The 20,503-nt window shown below is 48.0% G+C and overlaps 1 protein-coding gene across 14 annotated transcripts in view; it reads left to right on the plus strand.

The window, feature by feature from the left end:
- Window positions 1–20,503, plus strand: part of LOC140207210 (uncharacterized) — a 154,267-nt gene that overhangs the window by 97,397 nt on the left and 36,367 nt on the right. For 13 of the 14 annotated variants that reach the window (XM_072275579.1, XM_072275577.1, XM_072275589.1 and 10 more), the window contains 2 exons: window positions 9,327–9,443; window positions 17,501–17,683. In XM_072275579.1, coding sequence (XP_072131680.1) covers window positions 9,327–9,443; window positions 17,501–17,683 — 300 coding nt within the window. The remainder of the gene's footprint in view (window positions 1–9,326; window positions 9,444–17,500; window positions 17,684–20,503) is intronic. The other variant, XM_072275588.1, reaches the window with a different exon arrangement.

Raw genomic sequence — 20,503 nt, forward strand, 5'->3', positions numbered from 1 at the left:
GAGGGGAACAGAACTGAGCACAGTACTTCAAGATTGATCTGACCAGGTTCCCATATTGCTCCAATATTACCACTCGACTCTTAAATGTATATAAATGATCTGTATGAAATTGCAGATGCGTGGGTTGGTAGGTTTGCAGTTGATACGGCGAGAGGTGGTGCTGTGGAGAGCGGAGAAGACTGGCAAAGAATTCAGTGGGACGTTGATTAGTTACAGATATGGTTTGGAGACCGGACAAATCTAAAATGCTGCGCCTTGGTTGGTCAAATAAAAGAAATGGCATACTGTCAAAGCCAAAATACTAACCAGTGTGGAAACATATAAACATACAAGCACAGACTTCTTCGTTTTAACTTTCACCGGAGTTCAGAGAGGCGGAATTGCGCAGGCGTGAGACGTCGGGCAGTGAAGCGCCGAAGATTTAAAAGGAACACTGCCTTATACAGTGAACAGCATAGTTTGCGGAATCCGGAGTGAGCAGGGAGCAGAGCGAAGGCTTAAGTGCTTTGGCTCAGCCGGCTTAGGCGGAAGCGGGAGAGGCGAGGAAGAGTTAGAATATAGAACATAGAACATAGAATAATACAGCACAGTACAGGCCATTCGGCCCACAATGTTGTGACGAACCTCAAACCCTGCCTCCATAGATCTCCCACCTTAAATTCCTCTATATACCTGTCTATAGGCTCTTAAATTTCACTAGTGTATCTGCCTCCACCACTGACTCAGGAAATGCATTCCACGTACCAACCACTCTCTGAGTAAAAAACCTTCCTCTAATATCCCCCTTGACCTTCCCACCACTTACGTAAAAGACATCTCCTCATGTATTGAGCAGTGGTGACCTGGGGAAGAGGTGCTGGCTATCCACTCTATCTATTCCTCTTATTATCTTGTACACCTCTATCATGTCTCCTCTCATTCTCCTTCTCTCCAAAGAGTAAAGCCCTAGCTCCATTAATCTCTGACCATAATGCATACTCTCTAAACCAGGCAGCATCCTGGTAAATCTCCTCTGTACCCTTTCCAATGCTTCCACATCCTTCCTATAGTGAGGTGACCAGAACTGGACACAGTACTCCAAGTGTGGCCAAACCAGAGTTTTATACAGCTGCATCATTACATCGCGACTCTTAAACTCTCTCCCTCGACTTAGGAAAGCTAACACCCCATAAGTTTTCTTAACTACCCTATCTACCTGTGAGGCAACTTTCAGGGATCTGTGGACATGTACCCCGAGATCCCTCTGCTCCTCCACACTACCAAGTATCCTGTCATTTACTTTGTACTCTGCCTTGGAGGTTGTCCTTCCAAATTGTATCACCTCAATTTTCTCAGCGCTGAACTCCATTTGCTACTTCTTAGCCCACTTCTGCATCCTATCGATGTCTCTCTGCAGTCTTCGACAATCTTCTACACTATCCACTACACCACCAACCTTTGTGTCGTCTGCAAACTTGCCAACTCACCCTTCTACCCCCACATCCAGGTCGTTAATAAAAATCACGAAAAGTAGATGTCCTAGAACAAATCCCTATGGGACACCACTGGTCATAATCCTCCAGTTTGAATGTACTTCCTCCACCATGACCCTTTAACTTCTGACGGCAAGCCAAATCAAAATCCATCTGGCCGAACGTCCCTGGATCCCATGCTTTCTGACTTTCTGAATAAGCCTACCGTGTGGACCCTTGTCAAATGCCTTACTAAAATCCATATAGATCACATCCACTGCAGTACCCTCATCTCTATGGTTGGCCCCCTTTCCAAAGAACTCAATCAGGCTTGTTAGACACGATCTGCCCTTCACAAAGCCATACTGACTGTTCCTGATCAGACCATTATTCAGTAAATGCCCATAGATCCTTCCTTTGAGAATCTTTTCCAACAGTTTCCCACCACAGACATAAGGCTCACTGTTCTACAATTACCCAGGCTATCTCTACACATAAAAATCCTAGCCAAAGGCTCAGCAATCTTGTCCCTCGCCTCATGGAACAGCCTGGGGAATATTTCGTCAGGACCCGGGACTTTTGCGTCCTATTATATTTTAACGACTCCAACACCTCCTCTCCCTTAATATCAACATGCTCCAGAACATCAACCTCACTCATATTGTCCTCACCATCATCAAGTTCCCTCTCATTGGTGAATACCGAAGAGAAGGATTCATTGAGGACCTCGCTTATTTCCACAGCCTCCAGGCACATCTTCCCACCTTTATCTCTAATCGGTCCTACCTTCACTCCTGTCATCCTTTTGTTCCTCACATAATCGAAGAATGTCTTGGAGTTTTCCTTTACCCTACTCGCCAAGAACTTTTCGTGCCCCCTTCTTGCTCTTCTCAGCCCCTTCTTAAACTCCGTTCTTGCTTCCCTATATTCCTAAATAGACCCATCTGATCCTTGCTACCTAAACCGCATGTATGCTGCCTTCTTCCACCTGACTAGGTTTTCCACCTCACTCGTCACCTATGGTTGCTGCACCCGACCATTTTCTATCTTCCTCACCGGGACAAATGTATCCTTAACATCCTGGAAGAGATCTCTAAACATCGATCACATGTCCGCAGTATATTTCCCTGCAAAAAAAGATCATCTCAATTCACATCCGGACGTTCTTGCCTTATAGCCTCATAATTTGCCCTTCTCGGATTAAAAAAAATGTTCCTATCTTTTCTGATTCTATCCTTTTCCATGATAATGCTAAAGGCCAGGGAGCGGTGGTCACTGTACCCCAGATGATCACCCACAGGGAGACCTGGTTACTGGTACTAGTAACTAGTATCATTACCTAGTACTAGATCTATTATGGCATTCCACCTCGTCGGCCTGTCCACATACTGTGACAGGAATCCGTCCTGGACACACTTAACAAACTCTGCCCCATCTGAACCCTTGTAACCAATCAGGTGCCAATCAATATTAGTGAAGTTAAAGTCACCCATGATGATTACCCTGTTATTTTTGCACCTTTCCAAATCTGCCTCCGAATCTGCTCCTCGGTATCTCTGCTGCTACCAGGGAGCTTATAGAACACTCCCAGCAGAACAATTGCACCTTTCCTGTTCCTGATTTCCACGTATACTGATTCAAAAGAGGATCCTGCTACACTAGCCACCCTTTCTGTAGCTGTAATAGTATCCCTGACCAGTAATGCCACCCCTCCTCTCCTTTTACCCCCTCTCTATCCCTTTTAAAACACTGAAATCCAGGAATATTGAGAATCCATTCCTGCCCTGGTGCCAGCCAAGTATCTGTAATGGCCACTACATCACAATGCAATGTCTGTATCCAAGCTCTCCGTTCATCACCTTTGTTGCTGATGCTTCTTGCATTGAGGTACACACACTTCAGCCCTTCAGCCTTACTACCTTTACACCATTTATTCTGCTTCTCTTTTTCTCAAAGCCTCTCTATATGTTAGATCTGGCTTTACTCTATGCACTTCTTTCACTGCTGTATCGCTCTGGGTCCCATCCCCCTTGCAAATTAGTTTAAACCCTCCCAAACCATGCTAACAAACCCACCTGCAAGGATATTTCTCCCCCTCGGGTTCAGTATTCATTTTTTTTACCTGTTATTTGAGGAGAGTGGGAAGTATGAGTGTCAGGGAAGCTTGTTGCTGTCAGTGTCGGATGTGGGAGGTCGTGTAGTCTCCCAGCCTCCCAGATGTCCATATCTGCGCCAGATGTGCCGAGATGCAGCTCCTAACATGACCGCGTTTCGGAGCTGGAGCTGCAGCTCGATGACTTTCGTCTGGTCAGGGAGAGTGAGGAGTTGATAGAGAGGAGTTACAGACAGTGGTCACACCGTTGCCACGGGAGGCAGACAAGTGGGCCACGATTAGGAGGGGGAAGGGGAAGAGTCAGGTACTAGACAGTTCCCCAGTGGCTCTGCTCCTTGACAATAAGTACTCCTGTTTTAGTACTATTGATGGCGGACAACTTATCTGGGGGAAGCAACATTGGCCGTGCCTCCGGCACGGAGTCCGGCCCTGCAGCTCAGAAGGGTAGAGAAAGGAAGAGGCGGGCAGTTGTAATAGGGGAATCGATAGTTTGGGGGTTAGATAAGAGATTCTGTGGACTCAGTCCGAAGACCTGGATGGTAGTCTGCCTCCTTAGTGCCAGTGTCCGGGATGTTTCTGATGGCATCTAACATATCCTGAAGGGAGGGAGAGGAACCAGAGGTCGTGGTACACAGAGGTAAACAATGACATAGGTAGGAAAAGGGGCGCGGTCCTGAAAGGAGAATATAGGGAGTTACGAAGGGCGTTGAGAAAAAGGACCGAAATGTAGTAATTTCGGGATTACTGCCTGTGCCACGTGACAGTCAGAGTAGGAATGCAGTGAGGGGGAAGATATGTGCGTGGCTGAGGGACTGGAATAGGGGACATGGATTCAAGTTTATGGATCATTGGGACCTCTTTTGGCGCACGTGTGACCTCTACAAAAAGGACAGGTTGCACTTGAATCCTAGAGGGGACCAATATCATGGCGGGGAGATTTACGAAGGCTACTGAGGTGAATTTGATCTAGAATGGTTGGGGGGTGGGAAACAAATTGAAGAGACTGGGAGAGAGGAGGTTAATTCACAAATATAGAAAGCTCGTAGACAGTGTGTGAGGGAGAATAGGCAGGGGACAGAGATCTGGAGCACTCCGAACAAAGATGCAGGAGAGAAGGAAGAAAAAGATAACAACGTTGTTTGCTCCATGAAGGATAAGCAGAGAGTAGGATGTGGAGAGTTTCTTAAATTCATCTATTTTAACGCTGGGAGCATTGTAAGAAAGGTGGATGAACTTAGTGCATGGGTTGATACCTGGAAATATGATGTTGTAGCTATGAGTGAAAGTTTGTTGCAGGAGGGATGTGATTGACAACTAAATATTCCAGGATTTCGTTGCTTCAGATGTGATAGAATAAGAGGCGCAAGAGGCGGAGGTGTTGCATTGCTTGTCAGAGAATATATAACGGCGGTGCCCTGGCAGGATAGATTAGTGGACTCGTCTAGGGAGGCTATTTGGTTGCAATCGAGGAATGCGAAAGGTGTATTGAAACTTATAGGGGTGTATTATAGACCGCCTAATGGAGACCGAGAACTGGAGGAGCAAATTTGTAAGGAGATAGCAGATATTTGTAGTAAGCACAAGGTTGTGGTTGTAGGAGATTTTAATTTTCCACACATAGACTGGGAAGTTCGATTCTGTAAAAGGGCTGGATGGTTTGGAGTTTTTCAAATGTGTGCAAGGTAGTTACTTTTGGCAGCAATACATAGAAGTACCAACTAGAGAAGGGGCAGTGTTGGATCTGCTGTCAGGGAATGAGATAGAGCAGGTGACTGAGGTATGTGTTGGGAACACTTCGGGTCTAGTGATCACAACAACATTATTTACAATATAATATGGAGAAGGATAGGACTGGACCCAGTGTTGAGATTTTTGATTGGAGAAAGGCCAACTTTCAGGATATGCGAAAGGATTTAGAAGGAGTGGATTGGGATAATTTGTTTTATGGGAAGGATGCACGACCGAAATGGAGGTCATTTAAAGGTGAAATTTTAAGGGTACTGTCATAGTCCGGTCCGTGAAGTCCGCATTCCGGTTCACGGTCCGGTCCATCGACCATGCTCCAGGTTTTCCTGTTTCTGTTCGTGTTGAGCACTAATGGAGGCAGCTGATTCTCGTTGGAGCTGGCTGCTTAAATACCTCCAGGGGCGAGGGCGTGGCGGCTGGATTGTTCCTGTCCTTACTCCTTGTATCCATTCCCCTGCCTTCTGTTTCCTCGCCTGGAGCCTTGCCTTGTCTTGCTGGTAACTCTCGCCTCGCCTGAATTTCTTGCCTCGCCTTGCATTGCCTGAAACCTTGTCTTATCTTACTGGTAACTCTCGCCTCGTCTCGCCTGAAGTCTTGTCCTGGAGCCACCCTGAACCTTGTTCCTTCCATGTCCCTGCCCCTGTGGGGTAAACCAGTCCAGATTGCCGTGACACTGTGGTGGGTTCTGTCTCTTCCTGTCCCTTGTCTGCGTAGGGTAAGTCAGGCCAGATTGCTGTTACCCTGCGGTTGGTTCTACCCCTTCCTGTCCCTCGCCTCCGTTGGGTGGAGATCAGCGCCCTGCCCAGGTGATCCGCGCCCTGTTCAGGAGTACGGCGCCCTGCCTAGGAGTACCGCGCCCCGCCCAGGCTAAGTTTCAAGACCCCAAGTCTCAAGCCTTGCCTCAAGTCTCTGGTCTCAAGCCTCGCCTCAAATCTATGGCCTCAAGCCCGTCCTCAAGTCTCTGGTTTCAAGCCTCGCCTCAAGTCTCTGGCCTCAAGCCTCGCCTCAAATCTATGGTCTCAAGCCCGTCCTCAAGACTCTAGTTTCAAGCCTCGCCTCAAGTCTCTGGCCTCAAGCCTCGCTACGAGCCTGAAGACTCCATCCTCGTCTTTCCTACCAGCCTAGTCACGTCATTCCCTAGTTCTGGGGTCCGAGCCAGAGGCAAGGCACAGGTTCTGGGTCCTTGCCCAGTCTCTGGCTCGGAGACCAATCCCTGGGCTCCTAGCTCTCTTGTCCTGTCCTGTTCCGGGTTCCCGGTTTTCGTTTCCATGTCCTTGCCTTCGCCCTGTATCCTAGTATGTCCCTGGTACTTCCGTGTCTGTGTCTTTCACTTGGGTCCGTACCCAGCCACCCCCTTATGACAGTACAGGATCTTTATGTTCCTGTTAGGTTGAAAGGAAAGTTTAAAAGTTTGAGAGAGCCATGGCTTTCAAGGGATATTGAAACTTTGTTCCGAAAAAAGAAAAGGATCTACAATAAATATTGGCAGCTTGTATTTAATGAGGTGCTCGATGAATATAAATAGTGTAAAAAGAATCTTAAGAAAGAACTTAGAAAAGCTAAAATGGGATACGAGCCTGTTTGCGCACTATGGTGAAAATAAATCCAAAGGCTTTCAACAGGAATATTAAAAGCAAAAGGATCGTGAAGGATAAAATTGGTCCCTTAGAGAATCAGAGTGGACGGTTATGTGCGGAGCCAAAAGAGAAATCACTAAGGAGAAGGATATTGAATTGTGTAAGGTAAAGGAAACAAGAAGGGTAGTTATGGAAAGTATGACGATTATAGAAGAGGAGGTACTGGCTCTTTTTAAGGAATATATTTGTGGATAAGTCTCCGTGTCCACAAAAGATATTCCCCAGGAACTTTAGAGAAGTTAGTGTGGAAGTAGCTTGGGCTCTGACAGAAATATTTCAAATGTCATTAGAAACGGGGATGGTGCCGGAGGATTGACATATTGCTCATGTTGTTCCATTGTTTAGAAAGGGTTCTAAGAGTAAACCTAGCAATTATCGGCCTGTAAGTTTGACGTCAGCGGTGGGTAAATTGATGGAATATATTCTTAGAGATGGTATATGTAACTACCTGGAATGACAGGTTCTCATTAGGAACAGTCAACATGGATTTGTGCGTGGAAGGTCATGTTTGACAAATCTTATTGCTTTTCTTTTTTGATGACGTTACTAAGAAAGTTGACGAGGGTAAAGCGGTGGATGTTGTCTATATGGACTTCAGTAAGGCCTTTGGCAAGATTCCACATGGAAGGTTAGTTAGAAAGGTTCAGTAGTTAGAAAGGTTCAATCGTTAGGCATTGATATCGAAGTAGTAAAATGGATTCAGCAGTGACTGGATGGGAGACGCCAGAGAGTAATGGTGGATAACCATAACTCGGGGATCTGTACTGGTATTTATATTAATCTAATATTGTTTGTCATATGTATTAATGATCTGCATGATGGTGTGGTAAATTGGATTAGTAAGTATGCAGATGAAACCAAGATAGTTGGCGTTGTGGATAATGAAGTAGGTTCTCAAAGCTTGTAGAGATATTTAGGCCAGTTAGAAGAGGGGCTGAAAGATGGCAGATGGAGTTTAATGCTGAAAAATGTGAGCTGCTACATTTTGGTAGGACTAATCAAAACAGGACATACATGGTAAACGGCAGGGCATTGAGGGCTGCAGTAGAACAGCGGAACTAGCAATGATTGTGTATAGTTCTCTGAAGGTGGAATCTGATGTGGATAGTGTGGTGAAGAAAGTTTTTGGTGTGCTGACCTTTCTAAATCAGACCATTGAGTATAGGAGTTGAGATGTAATGTTAAAATTGTTTAAGGCATTGGTAAGGCCAAATTTGGAGTGCTGTGTACAGTTCTGGTCACCGAAATATAGGAAAGATGTCAATAAAATTGAGAGAGTACAGAGGAGATTTACTAAAATGTTACCTGGATTCATCTCCATATTACAGAGAAAGTTTGAACGAGTTAGGTCTTTATTCTTTGGAGCATAGAAGGTTGATGGGTGACTTGATAGAGGTGTTTAATATTATGATGGGGATATGTAGAGTTGACGAGGATAGGCTTTTTTTTTTCCATTGAGAGTGGGTGAGATTCAAACAAGAGGACGTGAGTTGAGAGTTAAAGGTCAAAAGTTCAGGGGTAACACGAGGGGGAACTTCTTTACACAGAGAGTGGTAGATGTGTAGAACGAGAGGTGGTTGAGGCAGGTTCGATGTTGTCATTTAAAGTTAAATTGGATAGATATATGGACAGGAAAGGAATGGAAGGTTATGGGCTGAGTGCAGGTCGGTGAGACCAGTTGAGAGTAAGAGTTCGGCACGTACTAGATGGGCCGAGATTGCCTGGTTCCGTGGTGTAACTGTTATATGTTTATATGGTTATAGAAAACTCACAGCACAATACAGGCCGTTCGGACCACAATGATGTGCGGAACATGTCCTGACTTTAGATGGGCAGAGGATCTTGGGGTTTATGTTCATAGCTCCCTGAACATGGCTTCACAGTTTGATGGGATGGTGAAGAAGAACTATAGCATCCTTACCTTAATTATTCGGGGCATTGAGTACAAATGTCAGGGAGCTATGTTGCAACTTTATGAAAATCACTAGTTTGGCTGAATCAGGCGTATTGTATACAGTTCTGGTCACCACATTATCAGTGAGATTTCAAGGCGTTGGGCAGCCTCCGGAGAGGTTTAACAGGACGCTGCCAAGATTCGATGGCATGTGTTACAACGAGAGGTCAGACACCCGAGTTATTTCCTCTGGAACGGAGGAGGCCCAGGGGAGATCTGACTGATCTCTGGAATCCGTCAGACACCTGTCAGCCAAACCCAAGTCAAGGAAGTTGGACACTCGGCGATGACGGCTGAAAGTAGATGAGATTGAGAGAGGGAGGGAGTAATCGTGGTGGAAGGACGGAACACGGATGGTAGGAGGAAGGGAATGCTAGTGGGGAAGACGGCTGAGTTCACATACACATTGAATGGGCTCTCTGCAGGTGCGCCTGAACAGGAGTCGAAAAAGAACATTGGAAGCAGATCATGCCGGAAGGTCTGCCTGCTCTGCCTAGTTATGTCCATCCTCATCGCGATAGTGGCCGGGCTCTCGATCTATGGTGAGTCGGACGGGCTCCGGATGGAATCAGACTGTAAACAAACAGTGTCGACGCGCCGCTCAGCGTGACACTGACACATTACTCACCGTGACACTGAATTTCACCTCATGGTGACACCGAGACGTCCAGCACCTTGACAACAGCACGCCCAACATCCTGAAACCGTCACGCCCCAAATCGCGACTCCGACAGCCGCCTGACTGAGACACTGATGCTCACAAAAACGTGGCACTAACACGACCCAACCCGTGACACTGACACACACTTCACCGTGAAACCTATGCCGTCTTCATCGTGACACCAACACGCTCCATACCGTCACAATGATATTCCATTCACCGTGACACCGACACTCGCCTCAGCGTGACACTGACGCACACTTCACCGTGACCCCGCCGGTCCTCTACTCGGGACACCGGCACACCCTGGGGTCAGACACAGAGTGAATCTCCCTGTACACCGCCCCAAAACACACTGCTGAGTCAGAAACGGAGTGAATCTCCCTCCGCCCGGCCCATCACACACTCCGGAGTCAGACACAGAGTGAATCTCCCTCCGCACCGTCCCATCACACACTCCCAGGGTCAGGCACAGAGTGAAGCTCCTTCCACACCGTCCTATCACACTCTCCCGGGATCAGACACAGAGTGAATCTCCCTGCAGTCTGTCCCATCACCAACTCCCAGGTTAAGACACCGACTGAATCTCTGTCCACATGCTCCCATCACACTGTCCAGGCGTCAGACACAGAGTGATGCTCCCTTCACACCGTCCCGTAACACACTCCCGCGCTCAGACGCAGAGTGGAAATCCCTCCAGACCGTCCCATCAGACTTCTGGCGTCAGACAGAGAATGAACGTCCCTCCACAACGCCCCATCACACACTGCTGGGGTCAGACACAATGTTGTGCCGACCCTCAAACCCTGCCCCCCATATAAACCCCCATCTTAGAATCCTCCATATACCTGTCTAGTAGTCTCTTAAACTTCACTAGTGTATCTGCCTCCACCACGGACTCAGACAGTGCATTCCACGCACCAACCACTCTCTGAGTAAAAAAACCTTCCTCTAATATCCCCCTTGAACTTCCCAACACTTACATTAAAGCCATGTCCTCTTGTATTGAGCAACGGTGCCCTGGAGAAGAGGTGCTGGCTATCCACTCTATCTATTCCTCCTATTATCTTGTACACCTCTATCATGTCTCCTCTCACCCTCCTTCTCTCAAAAGAGTAAAGCCCTAGCTCCTTTAATCTCTGATCATGATGCATACTTTCTAAACCAGGCAGCATCCTGGTAAATCTCCTCTGTACCCTTTCCAATGCTTCCACATCCTTCCTATAGTGAGGTGACCAGAACTGGACACAGTACTCCAAGTGTGGTCTAACCAGAGTTTTATAGAGCTTCACCAAGTGTGGCCTGACCAGAGTTTTATGAAAGTAAACTAGCACACAATTAAAATTGGATAGAAAAAACTTTTTTTTTGTAATTATCTAAAGCAGGAAAGAATGGTCAAAGTGAATGTAGATCTCTTGGAGGAAGAGAGAGGGGAATTTGTTTAGGGTAATGAGGAAACGGCAGAGGCGTTCAATGACTGTCTTGTGTCGTATTCACGGTGGAGTCCGTGCCTATCATATTAAAGAGAGACGTTATGGATGCGATGGGATTTGAGGACCTCAATACAACAGCTGAGCAAACCTGTGAGCCGGAACATAGACAAGCCTCAGCTCCGGATTGAAAGCATCGCAGGGTGCTGAATGAAAAGGCAGAAGTTACAGTTGAGGCTTTGGTGATGGTTTACCAACACTCTCGGGACTCTGGGCAGGTCGCAGCGGACTGGAAGACGCCGAACCGAACGTCACGTCGGTATTCAAAAATGGATGTAAGCAATAGGCAGTTAACTATAGGCTGGTTAGTTTAACATCTGTATTTGGGAAAATGCTTAAGGCTATCACTAAAGAAGACATAGCGAGGCATCTGGAATGAAATGGACCCATCAGGTAAGCGCAGCATTGATTCTTCAAAAGCAGATCCTGTTCAACAAACAGTTTGAGCACGTAACGAGCGCAGTGAATAGAGGGGAAGATATGACGCTATTTACTTGGATATCCAAAAAAAACATTCGATAAGGTCGGCATAAGATACGGAGTTAGGGGTGTTATATTTACATGCGTAGAGCATCGGTTAACTGATAGAAAACAAGAACTGGGGTACATGGATATTATTGGGTTGGCAATCAGTGCTGAGTGGTGTGTGGCAGCAGATGGTGTTGGGCCCGCAAAGTTTTACCATATGAATTAATAATCAGGAAGAGGGGACCGAGTGTGGTGTATCTAAGTTTGCAGATCATACTAAGTTGAGAGGAAAAAGATCCGGAGAGATACAGGAAGGGCGAGACTGCGGAGGCGCGTGACGTCAGCAGGACCGCCCGGAAAGTTTAAATAGGCAGGTTTGCTACCAACGGTTGTCCTTTGATCGGGACTACAGAGCGTCGCGGGAGCTGAACTCTGAAGGAAGGCAGTTTTTTTTTTAAACTTCTTCGAGTGCAAAAAGGGCGAGACTGCGCAGGCGCGTGACGTCATCAGGACCACTCGACGAGTTTAAAAAGGAGACCACCCTATACAGCGGGCAGCTGTCGGAGCGGGCAGCGGAATGTAGGGCTTTGGCTTCAACGGGAAGAGGCGAGAGTGAAGTGCCAACTCTTTTTTTTTTCTCCCCACCCCACCCCTTTCGTGAATCGGCCCGAACAGACAGGAACAGCAGGGCTCTCACAGCTAACGGTACGAGCTAACGATTTTAAAAAGTTCGTCTGTTTGGCGAGGTAAGTGGGTGAGTAGACTTACTTTTCCTGTTTCATTCCTGTAGAATTAGATAACATGCCTGCAGGGTTAGTGCTTTGTTCAGGGTGTCAGATGTGGGAATCCTGGGAGACCTCCAGCCTCCTTGATGGCCGCATCTGCGCCAGGTGCACCGAGTTGCAGATTCTCAGAGACTGTGTTAGGGATCTGCAGCTGCAGCTTGATGACCTACTGCTTATCAGGGAAAGTGAAGAGGTGATAGACAGGAGCTACAGGGAGGTAGTCACCCCTTGGCTACAGGGGTCAGAAAACTGGGTCACTGTCAAGATAGGGAAGGGAAATGCCCGGATAATGGAGAGCACACCTGTGGCTGTCCCCCTCAGCAACAAATGTCTTGTTCTGGATGCTGTTGAGGGGGATGACCTGAAAGGGGACGCCCACAGTGACCGGGTCTCTGGCAATGAGCCTGGCGCTGTTGTGCAGGAGAGAAGGAGGGAGAAGTGACATGCGGTAGTCGTGGGGGATTCCATAGTCAGGGAAACAGACAGGAGATTCTGTGAGCCTGACAGAGATACCCGCATGGTGTGTTGCCTCCCAGCTGCCAGGGTACGGGGTGTCTCGGATCAGGTCCTGAATATTCTAAAGAGGGAGTGTGAGCAGCCAGTTGTCTTGGTACATGTTGGTACCAATGACATAGATAGGACAAAGGAGGAGGTTCTGAAGAGAGATTTCCAGAGGTTAGGAAAGAAGCTGAGAAGCAGGACCTCCAGGGTATTAATCTCGGGATTGCTACCAATACCACGTGCTAGCGAGGGCAATAATGATAGGATCAGGCAGATGAATGCGTGGCTGAGAGACTGGTGTAGGGGGCAGGGCTTCAGATTCTTGGATAATTGGGATCTCTTCTGGGGGAAGTATGACTTGTTCAAAAAGGACAGCTTACACCTGAACCCGAAGGGACCAATATCCTGGCGGGAAAGTTTAATAGAGCTGTTAGGGAGGGTTTAAACTAATTTTGCAGGGGGATGGGAACCAGAATGATAGAACGGAGGAAAGGGAAAACAGAAATAAATCTAAGATAGTGAGCAGTAAAGAAGACAGGAAAGACAAGCAGGTGATGGGGCAAATTTGTAGCCATTGGGATGAGTCGCAGTGCAATAAAGTTGCAGTAAAATCAAATCAAAATGTATCAAATACTGGTCTTAAGGTGTTGTACTTAAATGCACGCAGCATAAGGAATAAGGTGGATGATCTTGTTGTACAGCTACAGATTGGCAGGTATGATATTGTGGCCATCACTGAGACCTGGCTAAAGGATGCATGTCTCTGGGAGCTGAATGTCCAAAGATACACAGTGTATCGGAAGGATAGGAAGGTAGGCAGAGGGGGAGGCGTGACTTTATTGGTAAGAAATGATATTAAATCATTAGAAAGAGGTGATATAGGATCGGAAGGTGCAGAATCTTTATGGGTTGAACTAAGAAATCGCAGGGGTAACAGGACCCTGATGGCAGTTATTTATAGGCCTCCAAACAGCTGTAGTGATGTGGACCACAAATTACAACTGGAAATAGAAAAGGCTTGTCAGAAGGGCAGTGTTATTGTAATTGTGGGGGATTTTAACATGCCAGTGGATTGGGAAAATCAGGTCGGCACTGGATCTCAAGAGAGAGAATTTGTAGAATGTCTGCGAGATGGCTTTTTGAACAGATTGTTGTTGAGCCCACTCGGGGATCGGCTGTACTGGATTGGGTATTGTGTAATGAACAGGAGGTGATTAGAGAGATTGAGGTGAGGGAACCCTTAGGAGGCAGTGATCACAACATGATTGAGTTCACTGTGAAATTTGAGAAAGAGGAGCCGAAATCCGATGTGTCAGTATTTCAGTGGAGTAAAGGAAATGACAGCGGCATGAGAGAGGAACGAGCCAAAGTTGACTGGAAAGAGACACTGGCGGAAAAGACGGCAGAGCAGCAGTGGCTGGAGTTTATGCGAGAAGTGAGGAAGGGGCAAGACAGGTATATTCCAAAAAAGAAGAAATTTTCGAATGGAAAAAGAATGCAACCGTGGTTGACAAGAGAAGTCAAAGCCAAAGTTAAAACAAAGGAGACGGCATACAAGGAAGCAAAAAATAGTGGGAAGATAGAGGGTTGGGAAATGTTTAAAAGCTTCCAAAAGGAAACTAAGTAGGTGATTAAGAGGGAAACGATTAACTATGAAAGGAAACTAGGAAATAATATCAAAGAGTATACTAAAAGCTTTTTCAAGTATATAAAGAGCAAAATACAGGTGAGAGTAGACATAGGACCGATAGAAAATGATGCTGGTGAAATTGTAATGGGAGATAAGGAGATGGCGGAGGAGCTGAACGAGTATTTTGCATCAGTGTTCACTGAGGAAGACATCAGCAGTATAACGGACACTCAAGGCTGGCAGGGAAGAGAAGTGTGCGCAGTCACAATTACGACAGAGAACATACTCAGGAAGCTGAATAGTCTAAAGGTAGATAAATCTCCCGGAGCAGATGGAATGCACCCTTGTGTTCTGAAGGAAGCAGCTGTGGAGATTGCGGAGGCACTGGCGATGATCTTTCAAAACTCGATAGATTCTGGCATGGTTCCGGAGGACTGGAAGATAGCAAATGTCACCCCGCTATTCAAGAAGGGGGCAAGGAAGCAAGAAGGAAATTATAGACATGTTAGCTTGACATCGGTGTTTGGGAAGTTGTTGGAGTCGATTGTCAAGGATGAGGTTACAGAGTGCCTGGAGGCATATGACAAGATAGGCAGAACTCAGCATGGATTCCTTAAAGGAAAATCCTGCCTGACAAACTTAGTTAAAATATTTTGAGGAAATTACAGGTAGTGTAGACAAGGGAGATGCAGAGAAAGCTGTATATTTGGATTTTCAGACGGCTTTTGACAAGGTGCCACACATGAGGCTACTTAACAAGATGAGCGCCCATGGAATGACGGGAAAGTTATATACGTGGATAGAGCGTTGGCTGATTGGCAGGAAACAGAGAGTGGGAGTAAAGGGATCCTATTCTGCTTGGCTGCCGGTTACGAGTGGTGTTCACAGGGGTCCGTGATGGGGCCGCTTCTTTTTACAATGTACATCAACGATTTGGATTATGGAATATATGGCTTTGTGGCTAAGTTTGCTGTCGAAACTAAAATAGGTGGAGGGGCCGGTAGTGCTGAGGAAATGGAGAGTCTGCAGAGAGACTTGGATGGATTGGAAGAATAGGCAAAGAAGTGGCGAATGAAATACAATGTTGGAAAGTGTATGGTTATGGACTTTGGTCGAAGAAGTAAACGGGCAGAGTATTATTTAAATGGGGAAAGAATTCAAAGTTCTGAGATGCAACGGGACTTGGGAATCCTCGTACAGGATACCCTTCAGGTTAACCTCCAGGTTGAGTCGGTGGTGAAAAAGGCGAATGCGATGTTGGCATTGATTTCTGGAGGAACAGTGTATAGGAGCAGGGATGTGATGTTGAGGTTCTATAAGGCGCTGGTGAGACATCAATCTGAGTACTGTGGGCAGTTTTGGGCTCCTTATTTGAGAAAGGATGTGCTGACGTTGGAGAAGGTGTAGAGAAGATTTGCTAGAATAACTCTGGGAATTAGAGGGTTAACATATGAGGAACGCTTGTCCGCTCTTGGACTGTATTCCTTGGAGTTTAGAAGAATGAGGGGAGACCTCATAGAAACATTTCGAATGTTCAAAGGCATGGACAAAGTGGATGTGGCAAAGTTGTGTCCCATGATGGGGGAGTCTAGTACGAGAGGGCATGATTTAAGGATTGAAGGGCGCCCATTCAAAACAGAGATGCCTTACTCACTCTTCCTTCAGTTAGTCCTGACGAAGGGTCTCGGCCTGAAACATCGACTGCACCTCTTCCTACAGATGCTGCTTGGCCTGCTGCGTTCACCAGCAACTTTAATATGTGTTGGTTGAATTTCCAGCATCTGCAGAATTCCTGTTGTATGCAAAGATTTTTTTTTTTTTTTTTTTTTTTTTAGCCAGAGGGTGGTGAGTCTACGGAATTTGTTGCCACGGGCGGCAGTGGAGGCCAAGTCATTGGGTGTATATAAGGCAGAGATTGATAGATATCTGAGTAGCCAGGGCATCAAAGGTTATGGTGAGAAGGCGGGGGAGAGGGACTAAATGGGAGAATGGTAATGCTCATGATAAAATGGCGGAGCAGACTCGACGGGCCGAATGGCCGACTTCTGCTCCTTTGTCTTATGGTCATATGGCTTATAACCATGATAAAGACACGGCACTCACCGTAACACAATTAAGACTCACCGTGACACCGGCACGCCATTCACCAGAACGTGAACAATTCAGTCACCGTATCAGGGTCACGACCTTCAACGAGACACAGATACACTCCTAACCGCAACACGGACACGGAACATCGCCCTGACACACCCGTGGCAGTCACACTGACCGCAACGTACCCCTCACTGTAACATCGACATTCCCACTGACCGTGTTACTGATAAACTCCTCAAGGCGACAGCGAAACACACCTCAAAATGACCCCGACACGGTTTTCACTGTGCCACTGTGGTACCGTACACTGTGACACATTCACGCTCCTCGACGTGATCCGCACCGCCTCGAGACAAAGACTCAGAAGTCACTGTAACACCCCTGACCGAGACAGTATCACCGCTCAACATAACGCCGATGCACCGCTCACAGAGGCAATTACCCACACCTCATTCTGACACAGGCAAACCTCTTAGCGTGATACCAAAACACCTCAGCCTGACACTGTCACAACCACCGTCGCAATGACATGTCTCTGACCGTGACACAAAAACATTCCTCTCTGTGAGACAAGCACACCCCACACCATGACACAGATACTCCACTCACCGTGACAGTACCAGGCCCCTTACTCTGACATTTCCCTCGCCGTGACCTCGAGGTACACTGCATTGTGGCCCGGCACGTCTGTCGCCGGGGCACAGAGTCACCTATCACGGTGATACCGCCACGTCCTTCACAGCAACTCGAATATAACCCGCATGATATTGACGCAGACCCTCATTGTGACAACAACATAACCTTCACCGACACATTAATATACACCTTAGCATGACACGACAGGCCGACGCCTCTCACTGTGACAATCTTAACGTGACACTGACACAACACTCTCTGTGACCCGCTCGGTAGCGTAATGCTGACTCACGTGTCACTGTAAACGCTGAACATCCTTCACCATCTCTCTCAGTATCACAGATTCGTCAGTCTCAGACCACCCTCGACCGAAACTGCCATGAGTTAAACTCAACCCTTCAATCCACGATGTCTGAGATATCTGATCTCCGTCACCAGTTCACTCAGATGGAAACGAAGTACAAATTGGTCAACGACAGCATGGCTCAAATCTGTGAATTGTTGACCAGCAGAAGAGGTGAGGCATCATCCCCCTCTTTAACCCGCCCCTCGTCACAGGGCGGGATAGAGAGAGAGGAAGCATCACTCTGTGCTTGACATCGGGAGTATGTAAAGAAATGGTATGGAAGGAAATTCCCTCTGTGTTTGACGGATGAGTGTGTGATCGTGGAGGAAGTTTCACTCTGACACTGAACCCAGGAGACTGTGACGGGACGTTTTGGTGGTGGATTCACTCTGTGTCTGACCACAGGATTGTGAGACGTAACATTACAGCTTCACTTCATATCTGACTCCGGGAATCACTGATGGGTCGGTATGGATCCAGATTCACTCTGTGTCTGACAGGCGGGTTGTGTGATCAGACAGGGCCCAGAGAGATTCACCCCATGTCTGACCCCTGATTGGTTTTATGGCATGGCGGAGAGAGAGTTTCACTCTGAATCCTGGAGTGTCTGACGGGACGCTGCAGAGGGGGCTTCACTCTTTGACGGAAACCGCGAGTGTGTGATAGGACGGTGTGGAGGGAGCATCACAGTGTATCTGATTCCCGGAGTGTGTAATGGGTTCGTAGAAAGAGAGAGCGTCTGTGTCTGACTCCGGGAGTATGTGATGGGACACTGCAGGGAGGCATTCTCACTATGTGTGACTGGGTGTTGTGAAGTTAGTCTGACTCAGTGAGTGTGCCATGGGAGGATGAAGGCGGAACTTCGCTCTGTGTGTGAACACAGGGGGGTGTGGGGACTGTTCAGAGAGAGCTTCACTCTGTGGCTCGCCAGCGAGTGTGTGATGAAACGTAAGGAGGGAGGTTCACACTTTGTTAGGCTCGGGTTGGGGGGTGTGTGATGGGATTGTGTGGAGTGAGATTCATTCTGTGTCTGACCACGGGAGTGTGCGTTGGGACGTAAGGAGGGAGATTCACATTGTATTAGCCTCGGGAGTGTGTAATGGGACAGTGTGGATGGAGCTTTCCTCTGTGTCTGACACTTTGCTCAGTGGTGTGTTGGAAGTTGTAGAGGAAGAATCACCCTCCCTCTGACACTTGTCGTGTGTGCTGAGGGAGTTTCTTTTCGCTTCTGACCGCTGGACTGTGTGATGGGAACGCGGAGAGGGGGATTCACAATGTGTCTAAGCAAGGCTGTGTGTGATGGGACTTTGTAGAGCGATCTCTGATCTCTGCGCCAAGGACTGTGTGAGAAGTGTTATGGAGCGAGCTTTACTCTGTGTTTGAGACGGTGTGGAAGGAGTAAAGCCCGGTATCTGACCCCGGAAGAGCGCGACGTCTGACCGGTGGAATGTCTGATGAAGCCATGGAGAGAGAGGTTCACTCTGTGTCTGACCAAGGCAGTTCGTGACGAGGCTTTGTAGAGGGAGCGAAACACTGTGTCTGACCCCGGGAGTCTGTGATCGGAACGTGTGGAGGGAGCTTCACTCTGTGTCTGACCCCGGGAGTGTGTGATGGGACGGTGTGGAGGGAGATTCACTCTGTGTCTGGCCCCGGGAGTGTGTGATCGGACAGTGTGGAGGGAGATTCACTCTGTGTCTGACCAAGGCAGTTCGTGACGAGGCTTTGTAGAGGGAGCGAAACTCTGTGTCTGACCCCTTTTTTTTTTTTTTTTTTTTTTTTCAAAATTCTTTATTACAAATGTCGGTGCCATACAATATTTACAAACCCAGTGAATAACACATTTACTACACTACAAACAGACAATACATGTTAAACCATTATATTGCCATCCTCGTCAATGATGGCATTTACACCCCGCGGAGCCCAACGGTCCCGGAACATCTCGACGGTCGCCGTGGACTGTGCGTATTCCTTTTCAATGTTCACCCGGGCTCGAACATACCCCCTAAACATAGCCAGGCAGTCCGCCCGGGGAGAACCTCCTGCCACCCTTTTCCAGGAGCCACGGATGGCAATTTTCGCCAGCCCCAGGAGCAAGTTGACAAGGACATCCTCATCCCTCTGTGCCCCCCTCCTTACTGGATGACCATATATGAATAGGGTGGGACTGAAATGCAACCAGAAGGCGAGAAGCAGCCCACGCAAATACGCGAAAAGGGGCTGCAGCCTCACACACTCCACGTACATATGGTACACGGTCTCCTCCAGCCCGCAGAAGTGACACGCGGCTGGGAGATCCGTGTACAAACTAAAGAACTTATTGCAGGGCACCGCTTTATGCAGCACCCTCCAGCCGAGATCCCCAAGGTGCATGGGAAGGACTCCCTTGTAGAGGGACTTCCACTGGGGACCCCCCTCACCTCCAGGTGGAAAGACCGACCGCCATGGCGTGTCGGGACGGTGGACAAATGCTAGGAAGTGGAGGGTGTGGAGCAGCAGCCCATAAAGGTACCTCCTGCCTGCATCCCTAAATGGGATTGTGGGTGTTGATGAAAGACGGCTCAAGTTGTGTGGATTCGTCTCTCGGGTAAGGCTGCGGGGCCTGGGCCCGACGAGCAGCTCAGCCCGAGTCGTTCCACACACCTGAGCCGCACTGACATCCGTTGAGACAGGGCAAGGGTCGGCCAGGACCCCGCCCTCTGCCAGAGGAGGGGATTCCCGGCCTGAGGCAACCATGTTCCAGACTCTCAGTAGGTCCTGATAGAAGCCGGGCAGCCTCTGCAAAGCAGCACGGCTGACGCCCACCGGTGGTAGCTGCATATCTTCGGCAAGACAGCAGCCCCTCCGGAGGAAGAAAGTCGCCAACACGTGCCACCTGGGAGGGTGCTCGGCGTACAGGAATCTCTGCAGCGTCCTGAGGCGGAGAGCCGCCAGTCGTGTGCGTACACACACCAGCGACTGTCCGCCCTCTCCTTCTGGGAGACTCAGAAC

This window comes from Mobula birostris, chromosome 13 (assembly GCF_030028105.1).
Source record: "Mobula birostris isolate sMobBir1 chromosome 13, sMobBir1.hap1, whole genome shotgun sequence".
Classification (NCBI taxonomy): domain Eukaryota; kingdom Metazoa; phylum Chordata; class Chondrichthyes; order Myliobatiformes; family Myliobatidae; genus Mobula; species Mobula birostris.